We start from the raw sequence: 21,873 nt of genomic DNA, 5'->3' as shown, positions 1-21,873 counted from the left end.
GTCATGCTCCTCCTCACTAAAGCAACACTTGCACTTTCTCTTCACCTTCTCCTGGGACTTTTCTGGACCCTCCTGGCTGGTACTTGGGTGATTCGGGTCTCCCTGGGAACGCTCCTGGCCTGTAAACCCCATCCAGTTAGTAAATGTTCCTGCTTGTGCATTTTGTTTTGATGCTAATGTGGTGAAAATATGTCGCTAACCCTTTTGCGACATATTTTCGTGCCGCAAAACCGTCTAGCCTCACTTTTGGAGCATTAACGTCATATTTCCTTATGTCATGTCGCAATGGTTAACATAATTTTTTTACGCTAACCCTTCCTTGGCGTCATTGTGCGTCATTTTGTAAATATGGCGCATGGATGGCATTAGGGAATGGAGTTACCTTGCGTTAAAAAAATGAAGCACAACTTTTTGGACCAATTGCCTTTGACAATGCAGTTTGCCAATTCTGTACAGCGTTAGTAAAAAGCAAAATGCTTTTTGCTAATGTTGCACAGCATCAGGGAAAAAAGAAGACCAAAATGGGTACAATGATGCAACCACTGTTGCCAGCTGCATCATTCTGAGGGTGCACAGATTTGTCTCCATGCATGAACCTGCCTAAAGCATTACACATGTGCTATTTTCCTTTTTTTTAAATTTACCTATCCAAGATGGCAGATGCCTCTAGGATTGGTAAATAAAGTGCAAAATGAAAGCAGGTGTGTGGAGTAGGGAAAAGCAGCATATGAGGGAGAGAGAAACAACGGGGTGAGAGGATGAGACTACCAAAGGGTGCTAAGGAAGAGGAGAAACACAAGAGAGGCAGAGTAAGCAGCTCACTAGTGAGAGAACAACACATGTAGCAGGAGAGAATTGCACTAGCAAGAAAGCAACACTTAGTTCGTAGTGGGTATTTGCTGGGGAAGAAGCAAATGAAGGAAAGAGCTGGAAAACACTCATTGAGTACTTAAACAAAAAGAAAAAAGTCGTTCCCTAAAAGTGAGCAATGGAAGAAAACAATTCCACCAAGCAAAAGGATGCTAAAGAGGCTTTGCTCCAGGGGAGGGACAAACAAATGATGGACAAGGCCAGCCATCAAACAGGAAGCAAGCAAATGAGACCAACAATAAAGCCAACCAAGGGTAAGCAACGGGTGGTTTGTAAATCCCTAATAGGTCTGAAATAATGCAATTCAATGCACACTTAAACACAAGCACAGATATGTTCAATTTCCTTGGTTACTGTACAGTGTGGCAAAATAGGTTATATTGTATTACCAGCGAAGACGTGGAAAGGACTAATAGTAGAAACATTGGAATTTGATAAAGCACTCAACTGCTTTCAATAATTGTGAGCTGTAGATTCCACAAAACTCTCTATGTCTCTTTCTCTCTCTCTCTCAAGAATTGTTCACCCAGTGAACATCAGTATACGCACAACAATTGTCCTGTCCTGTTGCTAAGTAGCAGGGCCTGCATGACTCACTTCCTTGATGAAAAGTTCTTATTCTCTGTCATTATTCTCTGTCATTAAGGCTTCTACATAGCCAGACCTGACAGACAAAAAGGTTTGCTTTATGTGTCTATGACCACGATTACGAATGTCCCACAATGGAGAAGGTATTTATAGCACCCGGTACATACCATTATCCTAGTATCAGGAGCTGAAAATACCTAGGACCTCATTTAAAGTTTAGTAGACAGGGTACTCTGCCATAAATGTGACTGGGTACCCTGCCTGTCAAACCCTTGGTTCGCCCGCTCTATATTGAGTTGGACAGACCATCCGTTTTCCGATGACAGTATCCTTGATGGTTCAAAGAACGTACTTCTATAGCCCAACGGACTGGGAGCCATCAGAGAAAGAGGGCATCAGGCCTACAGTAAAACTTGCCAGTCACTAACAGAAAGAAATAATCACTACTCCCTTAGAGAAAACTCCCAGATTGTTCGAGGCAATTGTATTTTTTGTTTTCTGAAGCAAACTCCCAATTTAGGAGTTTGTTTCTGAAAAAAATAGAGCATGCCCACCTAAAAGTCAGCGGACATTCATCAAACTTTCAGTGCCATCAGAGAAATCGAACTAGTGGCTACTCCTTTGAAGGCACAAAAATCACCACAGGGCCAGCAGTGACCTTTTCATTTGAGGGTATCAGTTCAGCAGGGATGGAGGAGGAGATTACCTCTACCACCGTGATGGGCCACAGGCCATCCCAAAGACCTAAATCAGTCCCTTAGTTTTCAGAAAGTTCTGCAAAAAATTGTGGAATCACATTCTGAATGAATGTGTTCTACATGAAATTCCATTTCCTTCAACATTTTCTCGACAGTTCTCACCTGGTTATTTGGACATGTTTGGCCTTCTGAAATTTACCTAGGCAAAAGGGCAGAGGTGGACATTAAATCAGAGATAGAAATTTTATATGACTTTTTGTTGTGCTCTGCAGTCCCAAGGGGGGCAGGTAACATTGTGTGCTCCTGCCCCCACTCGGCAGGGCCTCTCGAAGCCACTGATATATGTAGTTATATATCACAAAAGCAAGCTTTACCTGTTTTTGTGATAGATCATGATGATGTGAGGGTTAACAGTCGCCTCTATGTGGCTTATATATTGGTAGCTTCCTCTAAGTGAGTCACAGGAAATTGTTTCTATTTTGACCCATCATGCTAGCAGAAAATCAGAGATTGGCCCTGAATGCCGTTTGTGACCAAGGCCACATAAAACCTTCTGACAGGTCTAATATTGGAGCATGATGAATCAATGTATGCTTGCTAGATTGAAGTGGAAAATGTTCTACCTAACCTATGGCCTGCTCGCCTCCGATCAATGCGCAGTAGGGAATGGTGTTGTCGGCTTGATTAAATGTTAGCACTATATATGTCTTCTCAGTAAAGCAAGAAAGGGGGACTGGTATTGGGAGAAAACATGAAACGTAGATTCATCTTCATGACTGCAGGCATGATTCTGCATAAGCGTGGGCCGAGGGGTAACGATGCTGAGAAGAAAGAGTGAAGGGGGGCAAGAGGGCTAGAGGAGAAAAGGAATGCGGGTGGGGTGATGAAACCCAAAAGGGGTAAGGCAGAAAAGGGGAGAGTGGTCAAAATATGAAGGGTATCGGGAGAGAACAGAATTAAGGGGGAAAGTGAGGAAGAGATGATTTCAAAAAATGGGGAAGGGAGGTGCAGCTAGCAATGGTGCAGCAGGTGCAGCGGCACCGGGGCCAGGGACCTGAACCATATTTCTTGTATGTATTAGCCGTTCAGCAGTAAGGGAGGGCAATACGCCGTGCTTGCAGCCTGGCCCTTGACACTCTTGCTACGCCGCTGCGGGAAAGGGAGAGCAGGACGAAGAAAAAAAGGAAGAGATAACGAAGTTGAACAGAGAGGAGCGAAGAAAGGGTTAGGAGTAGGACTCGGAGCTATAAAAGGGAACAAGAAAGAGGGATCGGAAAATATAGGGGGTGAAAGAGAGGACGAGTAGACTCAGAGGAGAGGGGGCTGGTGAAATCGCATCCGTTTTCTTCTCGGAGTGGTGGCTTTTTTTCTTCAAGACGATGGTGATCTGCTAAGTCTCTGGAATAAACACATTTCATCATTAGCCCCTCCCTCTCCACTCTCCTCTGACACCTCCTCTCCCCCTCAGTAGGTAAGAGAGCGCACCTCCCTCCCAGTGTAGGCGCAGAGCACACGGCCGCCTCTTTTCCTTCCTCTCTGCAAAGGAGTACTGCATCCCTCCTCCTCTCCGGCTCCCCATTTTCCTGCAACTCCTGTCTATCCTCACTCGACACAAACTCGTCTATCCCACCACCAGGTCACCACCCGGCAGGCTACTTCTCCGCTCCGTCACCTCGCCTCCCTGCCTTCTTTCTCAGTCACCTCTGCCCTCCACTATACCTCCCCTCGTCCCCTTGCCCACAGCCAATTCCTTCCAAACCACCTTCTTTCTCTCCCACTGTTCCCCCTTCAACCAGCGCCTTCCTCCGACCTCTCACCTTTTGATCCCGCGTGGTGTCCGGTAACCACTCCGCCGCGCTGGGGGTTCACCATCTCCCGGCGCCGCCCCCAGCTTCAGGCTCAGACGGTCTTCTCATGGGGGGCTGGAAACTCCTCTCGCCTCTGAAGGCAAGACGATGGAGCAGGTAGGTAAAAACTGCCCCCCTTCGGCCGCCGCTGCGCACTCGGCTGTTAGCCCCACCTGCGCTGCCCACTGCCGGTTCAACACACACTGCCCACTGCCATTTCCGCTTGCGCCCTCTGCTGCAAGTTCATCCTCCGCTGCCCACTGCCGGTTCAACACACACTGCCCACTGCCATTTCCGCTTGCGCCCTCTGCTGCAAGTTCATCCTCCGCTGCCCACTGCCGGTTCAACACACACTGCCCACTGCCATTTCCGCTTGCGCCCTCTGCTGCAAGTTCATCCTCCGCTGCCCACTGCCGGTTCAACACACACTGCCCGCTGCCAGTTCCACCTCCGCACTCTGCTGCCAGTTCCACCTGCGCTGCCCACTGCCACTTCAACATATAGTGCCCGCTGCCAGTTCCACCTCCGCACTCTGCTGCCAGTTCCACCTGCGCTGCCCACTTCAACACACACTGCCCGCTGCCAGTTCCACCTCTGCACTCTGCTGCCAGTTCCACCTGCGCTGCCCACTGCCACTTCAACATATAGTGCCCGCTGCCAGTTTCACCTCCGCACTCTGCTGCCAGTTCCACCTGCGCTGCCCACTTCAACACACACTGCCCGCTGCCAGTTCCACCTCTGCACTCTGCTGCCAGTTCCACCTCCGCACTCTGCTGCCAGTTCATCTTGCACTGCCCACTGCCACTTCAACACACACTGCCCGCTGCCAGTTCCACCTCCGCACTCTGCTGGCAGTCCCACCTGTGCTGCCCACTTCTGGTTCAACACATACTGCCTAGCGGACTGGCAGTTCCACCTGCGCACCCTGCTGCCAGTCCAGCTTGCGTATTCCGCTACGTGCCCGACTCACGCTCTCTGCTGCTATGCTCACCTGCGCTGCGTGTCCCACATGGGCACTGCGCTACATGGCCCAACTATACTGACAGCCCACTCTCACCTTGGCCTTCTGATGTCAGCACCGCCTGCACACTATGCTGCCTTTTCCACCGGACCCCTCTTCTGCAAGTTCAACATGCATAGCTGCTGCCTGCTCCATCTCCGCACTCTGTGGCAAGTACAGTCCACGCACTGCTGCAGTGACAGGCCCACAGACGCTGCATGATTCCAGTCCCCGTGGCGCTGCCAGTCCTATTTTTAGGGCGAGCCTAAGAGTACCACCTCTTGTATACTTTTAAGTTTACTTCTTCAGTGGGCTTCTAGCTATTTCATTTGTTAGTTTCAGTGTCATTAAAAAATCCTTGCTTGCTAGTGGTCAGTCATGCCTCTTTGTCCTTCCTTCGTCTGTGTGGGAGTAGGGACCAGCTACTGTATAATTACACTTTGTCCTGTTTATCTGGTCTCTAGGGGACTTTTTTTACTTAGTTTCCTGCTCCTGTTCAGGGAATCTTCCCTTTTCATTTCCAGAGCATTCTTGCTCAGAGTTTAGCTTAGCTGTAAATAAGGCTATAATCAGGCTGTAATCTTGGGCACATTTGTTCTTTGTGGGATCTTTGCATCCTCTCTCACCTGCCTGGCTTTTGCCCTTCATTGTCTTGGATTTTCTTTACTGAGTGTGCCTGCCAGTGGTCCCCGGTGCTGAGAGCAAGAGTGGAGGATCCTTAGCACGCAGCCCCATCAGTGCACCTCAGTTCACACATTCCAGTCCCTCAGCTGTGCCTGTGCCAGAACCCCACACGCTGTCTACCACAGCACCTCAGTTCTTACAGTCAGTACACACACTACTGTGACAGTAGTGGGACCTTGCGCACAGCTCCATCAGTGCAATTCAGTTCACACACTCCAGGCCTGAGCTGTGCCAGTATCATAACCCCACACACACTATCTGCCAGAGCACCTCAGTTCTTACAGTAAATACACACACAATGCTGTTCCAGTACTGGGACCTCACGCGCGGCTCCATCAGTTCACCTCAGTTCACACAGTCCAAGCCCTCAGCTGTGACAGTGCTAGAACCCCACTCCTCAGTTCTTACAGTCGGTACACTGCTGTTCTAGTACTGGGACCTCATGCGCAGCTCCATCAGTGCATCTCATTTCTACCCAGGCGAGGTCACTTCCTTTCCTATACTGTGACCTCACTCACAGACAGTTTCATTACAGCAGCTCGATTCTAATAGTCAGTCCTACTGTCAAGCCAATACTAGACCCAAAAGAGCAAAGCACAGCTCAGCCAGTGCACTTCAAATCTAACATTCAACACCACAGTTGATGGGAACCACCACAGCTCCACCAAAATCCATCAGTTCTAACATTCAGGGCATGTTTCTTCTCAGTACTGAAGCTCAGAGGCAAAGAAAGCAGTAACAAGCATTTGCAATGCAATAGATCTTGCATTTTCTTGAGTAAGCTATTGGCATTATAAATTCATAACTGGACTTTTCTTGCCACATAAATTGGTCAACCCTGCCTCATAAAAGTGATTTCGATGCTGCACTCCTAATGTAGTCTGCCTTCCGACCAGACCTGAAAATCGCCCAAAATCCTGTGTGGTAATAGCAAAGCCCATTCCTCAGACTACTAGATTAGGGGGGAAGATCGGCGGAAACATGGTGGTCAACTAGGGCTCGGAGCACCCGCCCTGGGAGAGCCGCATTACGGCCATATTGAGGCCGGATTAGCGCCGCCATGACCATCTGGCGGCGCGGAAATGTGTAACGGAATGTAAGGCCCCCTCCAAACCCCTTTCTTATCTTATTGGTGGCACTGGTCTCCATGGGGGCTCCAGGGGTCTTTCCCTTGCAGATTTCGGCGGTGCTTCAGAGTCAGCACGCTGCTCTCTGGAGACTTCGAGGAGGGCGGCTGGGGCAGAGCCAGCACAAGTCGCTTGCTGGTTTTGGAGTTTGGAATGAAGAAAGTAAACACCTGAAACTGCTTACAGGGGCAAGGGAAGGTAATAAGGTGCTTCCACAGTTAATGGAGCTGCCAGATCAAAGTTTAGATGTGAGCTGAGTAAAGAAGCTAATAATAAGGCCCAACCTGTAAAACACATGAAGCGGGGTGGCTCTGAGAGACATTTGCTGAGGCCTCAGCGTATTAGCAGCGTGCAGGAGGAGGAAGAGGAAGGAGGCCTAAGGTTAGCACCAGAACAGATGAAAGTAAAGGCTTCTGTTAAAACAGTTAAACCACTTTTAAAGAACGTGTTAACAAAGGCTCTCTATACCAAAAGCGCGCTGAAGTCACCGGTAACGAGAGTGGCAGCAGAGAAATCTCTAACGGAGGATAAGAGTTTGTTAATTAAAAATTCAAAGAGAATCACACCCTCCTTAAGGTCGTATTTCAAATAGCGGGCAGAGATGAGTGATCTTCTTACAGAAGGTAAGAGGAAGCAGTTAAGCTTAATCGAGTGTGGAAGTGTGGTAAGGAGGATGGATCTGGAGAATGCAGTTTCAATAGAGTTATCTATTTGTGCCCCCTCTGCCCCGCTCACAAGTTTGATGTCGTGTGAAGGTTCCGCAGACGTAGGGGCGGTTCTCTTGGACTTGTGTGATGGGACAGCGCTTGAAGAGGGAGGTGGAGTATCCCAAAGGCCCCAGAAGCCCAGAGAGTTGGAGGATTCGGGAGTATTGGCTCTTGGGCTTGGGGGTTGGGATTTGGTTCAAACAACTCTCACTCAATTATCTCAGGAGATCAAGGATTGTTTTGCAATTTCCGAGGCAAATCAGAGTGGGATCCAAATTACCTGCTCCAGTTTAGAAGCCGAAATTGAGAAGTTGGCTCAGCGTACACAGGACTTAGAGGAGGGCTTGGAGACTCTCCAAACAGTGGTTCAGAGAAATTCTCAGAAGGTATCACGTCTTAAGTCTAAACTTGAGAGAATTGAGAACAATGCCAGACGGAACAATATTAGGATTTTAGGCATGAAGGAGGGCTTGGAAGGTGCAGATATCAAAACATTTATGATTAACCTTCTGAAAAATTATTTTCCACATGATAACTGGATGGATAATCTTGCAGAGGAAATCCAGGGAGTGCATAGTGATCAGTTTAAACAACATTCTGGGTGGAAGAGCCAGCGGAAGATCATAATGAATTTTCTTTCATATTCTGTGAAAGACAAGTTATTGGGGTTGGCCCTTAAAGCTGGCTCATTACAAGCTCTTGGGGCTACTTTCAGGATCAGATCGGACATCGCTAAGGAGACCGCAGATAGGCAGTGGGAATTGGGAAAGAGTTTAGAGGAATTGAAGAAACTGAGTGCCACAGCGCAATTGAGATTTCCAGCTATCTTGAAAGTTATGTGGCGAAAGAAGATGTACAATTTTTCGGAACCAGTGGAGGTAGATAGTTTTATTTCTCAGATAGCGAAGGAGGGGTGCCCTAGTAGTAATTAAGTATGGAGATTTGATGTAGGCTCTCCCACGGGGTTGGGTGGAACGGGAATAAGGAAATGCCTAGTATGAGATGGAAGGGTTCCCGTAGGGTGGGCAGGTGTGGTGGGGTGCATTGGGAAAAAATAAATAAAAAAAATGGAATGTCCTCAATTTTAGTCAGGTGACCGGTCAGATATTTACTAGGGAGATCACTGGCCCGACTGAAGTCTTATCTTGTAGTTTTTTTGTGTATAGGACCCAGTGGACGTTGGGTTGGGCTGAATGGGTTTGGATCAGGAAAAACAACTTAAACCGTGGGCCATACTTTGTTGGAATGTTAATGGCCTTAGGGCTGTTAAGAGACGTCGATTGATTTTGCAATATCTAAAAGATTGTGAGGCCCAGATTTTGATGTTACAAGAGACTCACCTTTTGAGGCAGGAGTGTAAAGATCTTTTTTCCAAGCTAGGATGGGTGTAAACTATATTAGCAACAGATCACTTGTGTTGCTCCAAAGGAGTGGCTCTGGTTCTTAAAGCAAACTCTGGGGCAAGCCTAATTCAGTGTAAGATAGATGAGGGAGGGCAATGGATAATTGCGGAGATAAAGGTCCACAAGGTTTTAAACACTTTAGTTAGTTATTACGGGCCAAATGTGGATGACACTACTTCTTTGTGCCAGTTGTTTGATAACCTTCTTGTGTTTAAAGCTCCAGTTATTCTTGTAGGGGGATTTAAATGTCCTCTTGGATAATGTGTTAGATAGGTCATCGGAAAGAATAATAATCAATTCATCAAAAATGAGGAGGTATTGGCTGGATATGATGGATAACTTTGACCTCTGTGATGTTTTGCAAGGATTAAGAGGAAATAGTAGGGAGTATACTTTTCATAGCAAAAAGAATGGTCATTACTCCAGACTAGACTACTTTCTGGGAGAAAGAAAAGTGATGGAGAGAGTCACCAAACTGGATCAGATGCCCAGTCATTTATCGGACCATTCGGCCTTATTTTTAAAAATTCAGCAGAAGGAGGGATGGGCAGAAAGGGGATGGAAAATAGATAGAAGAATGTTGGTGCGGGCTCAGTTACTTTATAGGATATCCCAGCAGTCACATTAGTTTTTTTCCTGGAACATGGCATCAGCTCCACTTTGGGTGGTGTGGGATACTTATAAGGCCTGGCTAAGGGGGACAATAACTAGTTTAGCGGTTCACTCAGTGAGGCAGGAGAAATTGCAACAAGTTAAATTGTAGGGGGAGATTGCAAGGGTAGAAGAGGAGTTAAAGGCAGACACACTTAGTGAGGCAGGGAGTGGTGTAGCATTAGAGCATTTAGAAGAATTACAGTTAAAATTCCGCACGATACTCGAGGATAAGGTGGCTCAGCAGTGGGAAGCCAGCAGAGCGCGTAACATCAATCATGGGGAAAGTTGCAGTAAGCTGCTGGCTTGGAAAAGTAGATTGGAGGGGCGCCAGAATAATATTAGGAAGGTTATGAATCATAGTGTAGGTGCAGTGGATGAAGACAACCCCAGATTAATTGCTGCATTCAAATATTTTTTTCAGGAATTATATAAAGAGGACTTAGACCCAGATTTAGGGGCAATAGAGGCATGGCTTGGGCGGAAGCATCTCCCAAGACTATTGAGTGAGGATACACAATTCTTGAGTCAAGAAATATAATTTATGAGATTTTAGCTGCTCTTAAGAGAACAAAAAAAGGGAAAGTGGCGGGTCCTGATGGGATACCTAGTGAGCTATATGTAGTAATGGAAGAAGTCATCATGCCTGTATGGGTGCAGTTGTTTAATGCTATATTGTTGGGAGATTCTGCCGTCCCGAATTCTTGGAATGATGCAATAATCTCCCTGTTGTTGAAACCCGTCAAGAACTCCCTGGAATGTCTCTCTTATTACCCAATATCATTACCAAATTGCGACTATACCGTCTTTACCAGTATTTTAGCAGGGCGTCTGAATAAAATGATACACCAGGACCAGCAGGGATTTTTGCCAGGTAGAAATATGAGAGATCTTAATCATTCCCTGATCGGTTCCATTGATTTAGCTATAGCCTTAAATATCCCCCTGGCTGTCGTAACAGTGGATGCTGCCAAAGCATTAGATTGTGTAAACTGGAAATATCTCAGGGTGGTTTTAGCTCACTTTGGAATTGGTAAGCCCCTAATTAATGTTTTGATAAAGATAAATAGTGCTCCATCTGCAAAAATCTTAGTTAATGACGTTTTGTCACCAAAAGTTGAGATAGGAAGAGGGACCAGACAAGGGTGCCCTCTCTCCCCAATCCTTTTTGATCTACATATTGAACCCTTTGCGGAGAGCTTGAGGTCAAAGAATGTATAAGACCTTTTTGTGGTTGGTGATTTTTATAGGAAAGTTGTGCTGTATGCCGACGACCTGATGATATACACTTCTGATGTCATGTCAGTGATCCCTAACCTTGTGAAGGAAGTGAGGATTTTCTCAAAATTAGCTGGTTACGAGGTAAATGAAGAGAAAACTGAGATATTGGCCTGGAATCAAGTTTGTGAAGACCTAGAAAGGTCTCTGAGATAAGGTATTTGGGTATAAGGAGAACGCAAGATCTAGGAGAGCTAGCTTTTAAAAATTTAGAAAAGGAGGTTGGGGCTCTCCTAAGAAAGGGTGAAATTTGCTGCTTTCGATTTTTGGACATGTTAATTTGATCATGATTTAATGGGCTTATCAATACCATCCCTTAGCGAGAAACCACTCTTAATAATCAATATTTATAATAGGAGCCTGGGTAGCAAATACGAGTCCGACACACTGACTATTTTGGACATCTTTCTTTCTTGTAAATCACCTTCCCACTTTATTCTTATTGCTGGAGATTTCAATACCACTTTTGAACCCTACTTGCTGGCCCAGGAATTATACAAAGATGAAGATGCTTACTGGGGTATACCTCAATTGGTATCAAGCAAAAGACCAAAAATAAATAGATTAACACACCAGGTTGTGGACATTACATTGGCACATGGACTGCGGGCTTGCAATGGTCGCTCCCGCTCGGACCCTAATCTTCACCACACATTTAGACGCGGGGCACAGAAGAGCCAGATAGACTATATTTTGCTTGATGTCCGCCTGTGGGGCTATATGGCTGGCACGAATATTGTAGAACATGAGGAAAGTGACCATGAACCATTGATTTTATCTCTTAGGAATCTATTACCCCTACTTGAAGTTTCCTGTTACAAGACCCACGAACAACAGCTCGCACTGACCAATAATAGACGAAATGTTAGATGGGAATCCCTGTACACCGATACAGCCACCTTGGCATCTGCGTACAGGCAGCTGGCTGATCACATGGATTGTATATCTCAGCCTCTAGAAGATAGTGGTGGGCTTATAGCAGCCCACACACGTTTCTTTAATTCTCTAAAAAACCTTTTTACCAAAGAGTCTGTAAAAGAAGTTAAAGAGAAGTGCAATGCAAGGTGGTTTAACGCCGCATGCAGGGAAGCACAGCACAAACTGCTGAGAGCTTTAAGAGGAGGCCAGTCAGATCATATAAGGGAAGCCAGGAAAGATTATAAACAGGAACAAGGCAGAGCCCGCAGGACATGGGATGAATCTAGATGGGTTTCCCTCCTGGAGTCTGCTAAAACAAATGACACCTCGAAATTTTGGAAACTGGTGGCTGATGCCAACAAAGAACCTAATAGTTCGCCTGGTACCTCAATACTCCCTGCAGAGTGGACAGATCATTTTTCCCGATTATATTCTGGGATCACTGGTGTTACTCCTAGGGAATTGACCCATATCATGATTACTGAGACCCCCAAAATAGAATTTACGTTGGCAGAAACTAAAGCTGCGATTGCTTCATTGAAATGGGGGAAGGCCCCCGGCCTTGATAAAATACCTGGTGACTTATACAAGACAAACCCAGATATATGGGCCCCATATCTGAACCTTATTTCCAATGCGGTAAATGCAGGAGCACCTGTCCCGAGCTCCTGGATGGGTGCAGCGATAGTTCCCATCTTTAAGAAAGGTAACCCCTCTAACCCTGTTACCTACCGCCCAATCTCCTTAATCGACAACTTCCAAAAACTTTTTGCAAAGCAAATTTTGTCCCGTCTAGAAGAATGGATTCTGGAAACCAATGCTATTTCTGATTTGCAAGCAGGGTTTAGGCCAGCAGTTAGTACCATAGATCAGGTGCTAAGATTCCTAACAATAAAATGGAAGACTGTGGAAGTAGGAGGTGGCAATCTTTTTGTAGTTTTTATTGATCTTAGAGCTGCGTTTGACTTGGTCCCAAGAAACCAGCTATGGCTGACACTAGCCAATATGGGTGTCCCACATGGCCTTTTGAAACTCATCATCTGACTACATGAGAATACTTATGCTCAAATTAGGAGCGGCAAGAATGGTGACCTAACAGAACCAGTCGCTATTGAGAGGGGAGTCAGACAGGGGTGCGTTTTGGCCCCAACTCTTTTCCTTCTATATTTTAATAATTGTATTAAGTATTTAGCAAATTGCACTAATGATTCCCCAAAGCTGGCCGGGACCAAAGTCCCATGCTTACTTTATGCAGATGACACTATCCTCCTGTCCAAATCATCCATGGGAATCCAGAATCTGGTTAATCAGTTCGGTGTATTCTGCAGAGATTACGGGTTAGACATAAATCTCAAGAAAACTAAACTCATGATATATAGTCCTCCGAACAAGAAGCTCAGAGCAAATATAAAGATAAATTCAATTCCTCTGGAGAGGGTAATTGAATACGATTATTTGGGCATCAGACTATCCGATAAGGGCAGCTGGGATGCAGCCATAAGGAAAGGGGCACTAACAATCAGCCAAAGATGTGGAGTGATAGGACGCAAAGCTAGCACTGCAACAAGTCCCCCTCTGACCCTCATCTCTGAAATATACAAAGTCCAAATCCGCGCCGCGGCCCTATATGGAGCGGATTTTTGGGGATCTCACAGACAAATGGATACTCTTCAAGTTAAAGAAAATAATTTCCTTAGACACATATCTAGACTAGGGAAGGGTACGCCGATGCTCCCCCTAAGACTGGACCTGGGTCTAAATAGTATTAAAGACACAGCATACTTAAGACCACTTCTGTACTGGGTCAGACTATGGAAAACGGATGAACTCGAACCTTTCAGGTTAGCAGTTAAAGAATTATTGCCACCTTACTATGGATGGGAAAAAGTACGATGGCTAAGGGAGATGAAAGCAGCTTGGGTTAAACTGAATCTATCCCATTATTGGGAGAATCCCGAGATGATTCCTGGTAACGCTAAACGCTTGATCAAAGACCGTTATTGGGAAAAGATCCATGAGGAATCTCTCGGCTCAAATGGGTTAGGTCGGCTGACAGCAGAGTTCCTGCTGGTTAAGCACGAACCTCTGCCTGAAAGCTTCCTGGATCTCCCTATACCAGCCCGTGCTCGTTCTCTATTACTTCAGTTCAGATATGGAACATTGGCAGTCAACAGCTTCACGGCCTGCTGGTCGACCAATAGTTCCTTATCTGACAAATGCACAAACTGCCATCTATGCAAGGAAACTTCTGAGCATGTCCTATTTTTCTGTCCTTTGTACAAATGCCCCCGAGGGAAGTGGATTACCCCTCTGTGTAAAACACTGTCAATACAAAATCGTAACAGTGCATATAGAATATGTAAATATGATACTTCCATGCTGATAGTGAGTTCTGTTTCTAATTATTTGGCAGCAGCATGGAAAATCCGCAGTAGGATCACTACAGATCTTAATCCACCGGTTGAAGTACAGTCTAGAAGTTAGTGAACTAGCACCCTGTTTACAAATGGTAAGATGCAATCTACTTGATCAACTCATTCAATAGAACTGATTAACTTAGGGCATCATTTTCCACTGGTTGATTTTTTAACTTTTGCTAACAGGAGCTATTGTATGTAGTTTTTAGGTCTTATTTTTATTGTATAAACCCGTTTTAAAATGCTTTTTATGCTTTTAACAACTGATCAGTATCATTTTAGCATTTAGCGTCTTGCATAGGGTAGGATCCAGAGACTATTTTGTGAGTCTTGTCTTAACTATTTTTGAAACCTTTTATGTAATTTTATGAACTTTTTTCCTGTATTAATTGTCAATGTCCTTTTTATATATATTACTTTTTACTTTTCAAATGGTCCAAATTTGGAACGAATAAACTATTGATTGATTGATTGAAGATGTCTATACTTCAGAAGACTACTTTTTTATTTGATAATATTCCCTTACACTTTGATAAAGAGGTTATCTTAAAACTGCAGGCAAAGATCTCTTCATTCATTTGGGACAGCAAAGGTATTTGCTTTTCCTGGAAAAAATTGAGGAGGAAGGTGGGGGTTGGGGGTTATCGTGCTTCCTGAATAGCAGTTGTATTGTTGGGCTTATCAACTAAAGAATAATAGGATACTTTTGTTGACTCCAGACGGCTCAATAATTGGATCTATGTATAGGGCAATGTTGAAAGGCTATCCTGTAAGTGGCTTTTCCTATAAGTATGGGGCCCCAATTTTTTTTTTTTAAATCAGATTGAAATGTCTACGAGCAGCTGCTGTTAGTTCATACGAAATTAGATATTTTCTTGGTATTTGTTATTATAGCAATTTAGCCCCCATCTGGGACCCCGGAGTGCCTTTTGGATAGCTTGGTTGAGCCCCTTAAACATAGTGGAGTTACGAGATGGGTACAGTTAACTGAAGATGGGCCAACTTTGAGCTGGGAATTTTGGAACAATAAGACACAAGGGACTATGGCCCTCATTACAACATTGGCGGTAAATGCCGGTTACCGCCGTGCAGAAGACCGCCAACACACCGCTGCAGCAGCGGAATACCGCCACAGCTATTACGACCCACAGCTCGGAATCCGCCAAAATCCAGACACCCACACAAGTCCGCCACACCAAAGGTCAGTGATAAACTGGCGATAACAAAACCGACACCGTCACGCCAACAGGAATACACCCACACTATCACGACCCATGAATCCACGTGGCGGTCTTTCAACAGCGGTATTCCATTGGCGGTACACACCGCTGCGCTCAAAATACACACACACTTACAAAACCACTCCCACACACCCAATCCAATATAAAACACCCACCCACATCACCCACAAACCCCTACGAGCACAATTGCGACAGAAGACCAGAGAGAGACACCACCATCAACAAACTAGCCCTGCAGGCACTCAACACCATCACTCACACAACATCCAACCACCTCTCACAACACACACAAACACATCCCCTCACACATCACAACACACACCACCTCACACATCACCCACACCACCCCATGGCACCCCAAAGACACCCCAGGTTTTATGAGGAGGAGCTCAGGGTCATGGTGGAGGAAATCATCCGGGTAGAGCCACAGCTATTCGGATCACAGGTGGAGCACACCACCATAGCTAGGAAGATGGAGCTATGGCGCAGAATCGTGGACAGGGTCAACGCAGTGGGACAGCACCCAAGAACTAGGGATGACATCAGGAAGAGGTGGAACGACCTACGGGGGAAGGTACGTTCCGTGGTCTCAAGACACCACATTGCAGTGCAGAGGACTGGCGGCGGACCCCCACCTCCTCCCCCACAACTAACAACATGGGAGGAGCAGGTCTTGGCTATACTGAATCCTGAGGGCCTCGCAGGAGTACCAGGAGGAATGGACTCTGGTAAGGCAAATCTTTCACTACTTCATCCCCCACCCTACCTGCATGCTATCACATACCCCCACCCTCGCCCTCACCCCCATCACTCCAACTCCTCACATATGTCCCACTATCACAACCCACCCATCCCAACACCAAGCCCTGCATGCACCAACAAAGCATGGACACACATCACCAATGCATGGCCACTACACATACCCACACAGACCCCAAACCAATTATCACACAAGGTCCTACACAAGAATGCAAGCACTGGGGTACAGGGTCACCCACCCATTGCACACACAGATGCAATAATTATGCCTTTACACCCCTGCAGGACCCCTACCCAACGTCACCGGACAGGAGGTTCCAGACATGTCCAGTCCACTCACAGAAGAGGCTCACAGTGATGACAGCAGCTCTGGATCTAGATGACCAGCCCGGCTCATCTGGGACCTCGGAACAGTCGGTTCCCCTCACACTGGCACAAGCCACAACAGAGCCTCCCCCCTCTGGAAACACCAGCACAGCACCCACCCAGCGGGCCCATACCTCTGTCCCCAGGACACGTCAAGCAGCAGTGTGTCCACCACTACAGGGAACCCAGGCTAACCCACCACCCCAACAACAGCAGGGACCTGGGGGCAGTGGCAGTGGGCACACGGTTCAGGGGACAGAGGCCCAGTAACACAGGGGATCTGGGAGGGCTGCTGTGTGACAGGGGGATGACAGGCCTAGGGAACCCACTCTCCACGAGGCCCTCTCCAACATCATGGGAGCCTACCACCATTCCCAGGAGACGATGGCAGCGGTACTGGCCAAGTTTCAGGAGACCCAGCGGCTGCAGGAGGAACAGTATTTAGGGTTCAGGGAGGAACTCAAATCTATCAGTACCACCCTGGGCACCATTGTAGGGGTGCTGAAGGAACTCATCAACACCAGGAGGGACACTGTGGCACAAGAAGGGGCCCCTGACACTAGCCTGGACGATGAACTGCCCACCACCTTCGCCGGCGCTAGTGGACAGGAGGGACCGCCACAGGACCACGACACCAGCACCCCACCCCCTGCAGATGGAGAACCACCCCGCAAGCGGTCCCTGAGATCCAGGACAAAGACAGAGAACAATGCCAAGACCCCTGCCAAGAAATGAGACCACCCTGATTGTCATCCTACTGTCCCACTTTGTCACCCTGTCCATAATTAAACTGCCCCAGCTCCACTTCCTATGCCCATATGGGCAATGCACCTGTGTGACTAATAGACTGGACTCTGCCATGGACATTCCTCCACCATCACCCCTGACCATTTTACAACCCCCTCCACTATTTAGCACTTAAATAAACACCATTAAATCACAAAACTATCTGGAGTCAGTCTGTGCTTTCGAAAAAGTGCAATAACTGAGGGAAGAAAAATGCAATATCCATTGTATTGTCGACATACCTATGTCACACAGCTCTTGTCCATGAGGAAACAAAGCAGATGTCACACAGTGGGACCCACATCTGGGGGAATTGGGAAAGTGACAACTCAGTGTTCATACACTGGGTGAAAGTGACAGACAGATGAGAGGTAGAACAAGTGTATCTGATGTAGCAGGCAGTGATGTCTTCTTACCTGTGTCTCACTGGAAGTATTGATGAATCACCGTGTTTCTGTTGTCAATGTCCTCTTCTTCTGCTTCCTCGTCTTCACTGTCCATAGGCTCCACAGCTGTCACAAGACCTCCATCTGGACCATCCTCCTGCAGAAAAGGCACCTGTCGTTGCAAAGCCAAGTTGTGAAGCATACAGCAGGCCACGATGATCTGGCACACCTTCTTTGGTGAGTAGAATAGGGAACCACCTGTCATATGGAGGCACCTGAACCTAGCCTACAGGAGGCCGAAGGTCCTCTCTATAACCCTCCTAGTTCGCCCATGTGCCTCATTGTAGCGTTCCTCTGCCCTTGTCCTGGGATTCCTCACTGGGGTCAGTAGCCATGACAGGTTGGGGTAGCCAGAGTCACCTGCAGATGCCGAGGGACAGCTGTTAGACACACACTAACCCTTAGGGACAACCCCAGACAACTATTCACACTGTATAGGTTCCATATCCTCACCTAATAGCCACACACGGTGCCTCTGGAGTTGCCCCATCACATAAGGAGGGATGCTGCTATTCCTCAGAATGTAAGCGTCATGCACTGAGCCAGGAAACTTGGTGTTCACATGGGAGATGTACTGGTCGGCCAAACACACCATCTGCACATTCATTGAATGGTAACTCTTCTGGTTCTGTATACCTGTTCACTCCTGTGGGGGGGTGGTACCAAGGCCACATGTGTCCCATCATTCGCACCTATGATGTTGGGGATATGTCCCAGGGCATAGAAGTCACCTTTCACTGTAGGCAAATCCTCCACCTGAGGGAACACGATGTAGCTGCGCATGTGTTTCAGCAGGGCAGACAACACTCTGGACAACACGTTGGAGAACATAGGCTGGGACATCCCTGATGCAATGGCCACTATTGTTTGAAAAGACCCACTTGCAAGGAAATGGAGTACTGACAGCACCTGCACCAGAGGGGGGATTCTTGTGGCATGGCGGATAGCTGACATCAGGTCCGGATCCAACTGGGCACCCAGTTTCAGGACTGTGGCACTGTCCAGTCTGTAGGTGACAATTACATGTCGCTTTTCCATTGTCGAGAGGTCCACCAGCGGTCTGTACACCGGAGGATGCCGCCATCTCCTCACCTGCCCCAGCGGACGTGCCCTATAGACGAGAACAGCGAGCAGAGGGTCAGCCAACACTGAGGTACGAAAACACAACTTATTGCACACATTTTTCGATCCGCTATGTCCCTGTCGTAATGTGTATGCAAGACCTAGATATGTGTGACAAATTTAAAATTAATGCCATGTGGCCCCCTGAAATGGCGGCCGCCTGACCTGTAAGGTGGGACAAGGGGATATGAGGTAACTGCTCTGGCGTCGAAGACCGCGGCGTAATCCTGCATTGGTTAACATTGGACCCTATGGGTCCCAGGAGCCAATGACGATGTACGCCGGCGGTGACGGTACGCACCGCCGCAGACGTGACCGCCATTTTATGTCTGTTCACTCACTTGATACGTGATCTTCAATTGGAGAGAACCTACACTGCAAGTGCTGCTGTGACCTCAGTCTGGAAGAGACAATGGCTCATGTGTCTGGGGAAAGAGCCCCTGCCTTCACCACGGAGGAGTTGGAGAAACTAGTGGATGGGGTCCTTCCCCAGTACACGCTACTCTACGTTCCTCCAGACAAACAGGTAAGTACACTGTGAGCATGCTGTATGGGCAATGCCCTTGTGGAGTGGTGTGGATGGAAGATAGGGTGGGGGTAGAATGAGGCGTGCATGAAACGACGGTGAGTGCATGTGCGTCAGGGCAGGGGTGGGAATGTGGGCCAATGACTGTGACGGTCCGGACGGTTATATCTCCTCCTTTTCCCCTGTACCATTCCTGTAGGTCAGCACCCACCAGAAGAAGGATATTTGGGGTGCCATCGCCAAGGAAGTCCGGACCCTGGGGGTCCACCACAGACGGAGCACCCACTGCCGTAAAAGATGGGAGGACATTTGCCACTGGAGCAAGAAAACGGCAGAGGCCCAGCTGGGGATGGCCTCCCAATGTTGGAGGGGTGCCCGTCCCACCATGACCCCCCTGATGTTCCAGATCCTGGCGGTGGCGTATCCGGAGTTGGATGGGCGCTTGAGAGCATCACAGCAGCCACAAGCGGGTGAGTACACTCTCATTCAGGTGAATCTGCGCATTACGAGGTGTCTGGGTGGGGGAGGTGGGCTGTGGGCTCCCCTAGGCCAGGGCGAGTTTAGTAGGCAAGGTCCCTTCGTAAGGCAGGCCATGTGGCACCCCACCCCACCAGTGTTCAGAGGCAACTACACCTAGTGAGGCTCATGTGACATCCATGTGTGCATCAGTTGGGCATAGGCCTTGTACCCCATGTCCCTGTGGATAATTAGGGAACTCTAAGTGCACGGCGTGGTGCAGAGGTCTTCTGTGTCTGTAGTGTCCGTCAACGGTAGCGGTACTGCATGCACTTAATATGTCTTTCTTCTGTCTCCCCCCCCCTTTTTTTGGTCTCCCTGTTCTTGTGTGCAATAGCATCATCAGGCGGAGGAGCAGTGGCACCGGAGCAGGAGGGAGCTGCATCCCACATGGCCCTCGAGGGCGAGATAACGGAGTCTGAATCCACCAGTGGGATGGAGGGCGAGGGGAGCTCCACGGCGGGGAGCTGAGACCAGCGACACAGACTCCTCCTCTGATGTGAGCTCCCTTGCGGTGGCGGGCCCCTCTGTGCCCCCGCATCTACAGGTACAGCCGCCAACCCCCCTACCAGCACCACCCTCACAGCAGCCCCTCAGCGTGTGCCCTGTGGCTGCTCACCCAGGAGGTTGGGCATCTCCTTCGCCCCAGGCACCTCAGCCCCTGCCCCTGTCAGCCCTGCTGCCCTCATTGAGAAGGCCATAGACCTCCTCAGATCCCTCACTTCTGGGCAGTCTACCATTCTGAATGCCATCCAAGGTGTAGAGAGGCAGTTGCAACAGACCAATGCATACCTGGACGGCATTCATTCTGGGCAGGCAGCCCAACAGCGAGCTTTTCAGACTCTGGCCTCAGAATTGATGGCAGCCATTGTCCCTGTGTCCAGCCTCCCCCTCCAACTTCCTCCACCCAGACCCAAACTCCTGTACCTCAGCCTATCCCAAGCACACCATCAGACCAGCATGCACACACCTCAACACACAAGAGAAGCTCTGGCAAACATAAGCACCACACATACCACAGGCATTCACACAAGCATCATTCCCATGCAGACATACCAACAGCCACTGCCTCCACTGTGTCCCCCTCCTCCACGTCCTCCTCCTCTCTCCCTGTCTCGTCTCCACTCACACCTACATGCACTACATCCTCAGCCACTGCCTCCATCACCAGCCCACCCATCACCACACCCCGCTCACATGCACTCACCACCCCCACTACCATTCACACATCCCCTGTGTCCTCTCCCAGTGTGTCTGTGAGCCCACCTCCCAAGGTACACAAAGGCAGCCACACACCCACCCAACAGTCATCCACCTCATGACAGCCTCCAACCCATGCACCTTCACCCAAAGTCAGTAAACGTACAATCCTACAACCACTACCTCTTCCTCCACTCCCAAACCCCCTCCATCTACCTGTCCCAGTGTGTCTAAAAACTTTTCCTGTCCAACCTTGACCTCTTCCCCTCACCTCCCCCACCCCTTCAGTCCCCTAGGGCACGCCTTTCCAGGTCCCAACCCAGCACCTCAGCCACCACATCAGCGGGAACAGTGGTGCCAACAGTAAGCGGCTTCTGGAGTGCGCCAAGCAGCAGGGCAGCCAGTGTGCCAAGGAGCCAGACCACGGACAGTCCCCACCTCAGAAGCATAAGACGTTGGCCACTGCCCGGAGGGAGAAGGGTAAAACACCTGCCACCAAGGGCCCTCCCAGCACTACAGTTGGGAGTGGGAAGAAAGCTGCGCCACCAGCCAAGGTGAAGAAGGGGCACAGAAAGAAAGGCAAGTTGCCGCCAACCTGCACGGCGGACAAGACCGCTACCAGACCGCTGCCCAGGACACCGCCGCCAGCAGCACCGCTGCCAAGAACACCGCCGCCACCAGCACCGCTGCCTAGGACACTGCCGCCACCAGCACCGCTGCCCA

General features: G+C 48.4%; 1 protein-coding gene across 3 annotated transcripts in view; it reads left to right on the top strand.

Annotated features, from left to right (window-relative positions):
• Positions 1–3,655: 3,655 nt before the first annotated feature.
• LOC138259916 (solute carrier family 35 member F3-like) overlaps positions 3,656–21,873 on the top strand; it is a 177,314-nt gene continuing 159,096 nt past the window's right edge. The window contains exons 1-2 of one of the 3 annotated variants that reach the window (XM_069207898.1): positions 3,656–4,120; positions 14,185–14,280. Coding sequence is in view for 1 of the 3 variants with exons in the window: in XM_069207897.1 (XP_069063998.1) it covers positions 4,071–4,120 (50 nt within the window). In the remaining 2 variants the exon portion in view is untranslated. The remainder of the gene's footprint in view (positions 4,121–14,184; positions 14,281–21,873) is intronic. The other 2 variants (XM_069207899.1, XM_069207897.1) reach the window with 2 other exon arrangements.

Source organism: Pleurodeles waltl, chromosome 9, assembly GCF_031143425.1.
Source record: "Pleurodeles waltl isolate 20211129_DDA chromosome 9, aPleWal1.hap1.20221129, whole genome shotgun sequence".
Taxonomy (NCBI): domain Eukaryota; kingdom Metazoa; phylum Chordata; class Amphibia; order Caudata; family Salamandridae; genus Pleurodeles; species Pleurodeles waltl.
The sequence above is the reverse complement of the archived record's forward strand: the minus strand, read 5'-3'. Positions and strand labels throughout refer to the sequence as shown.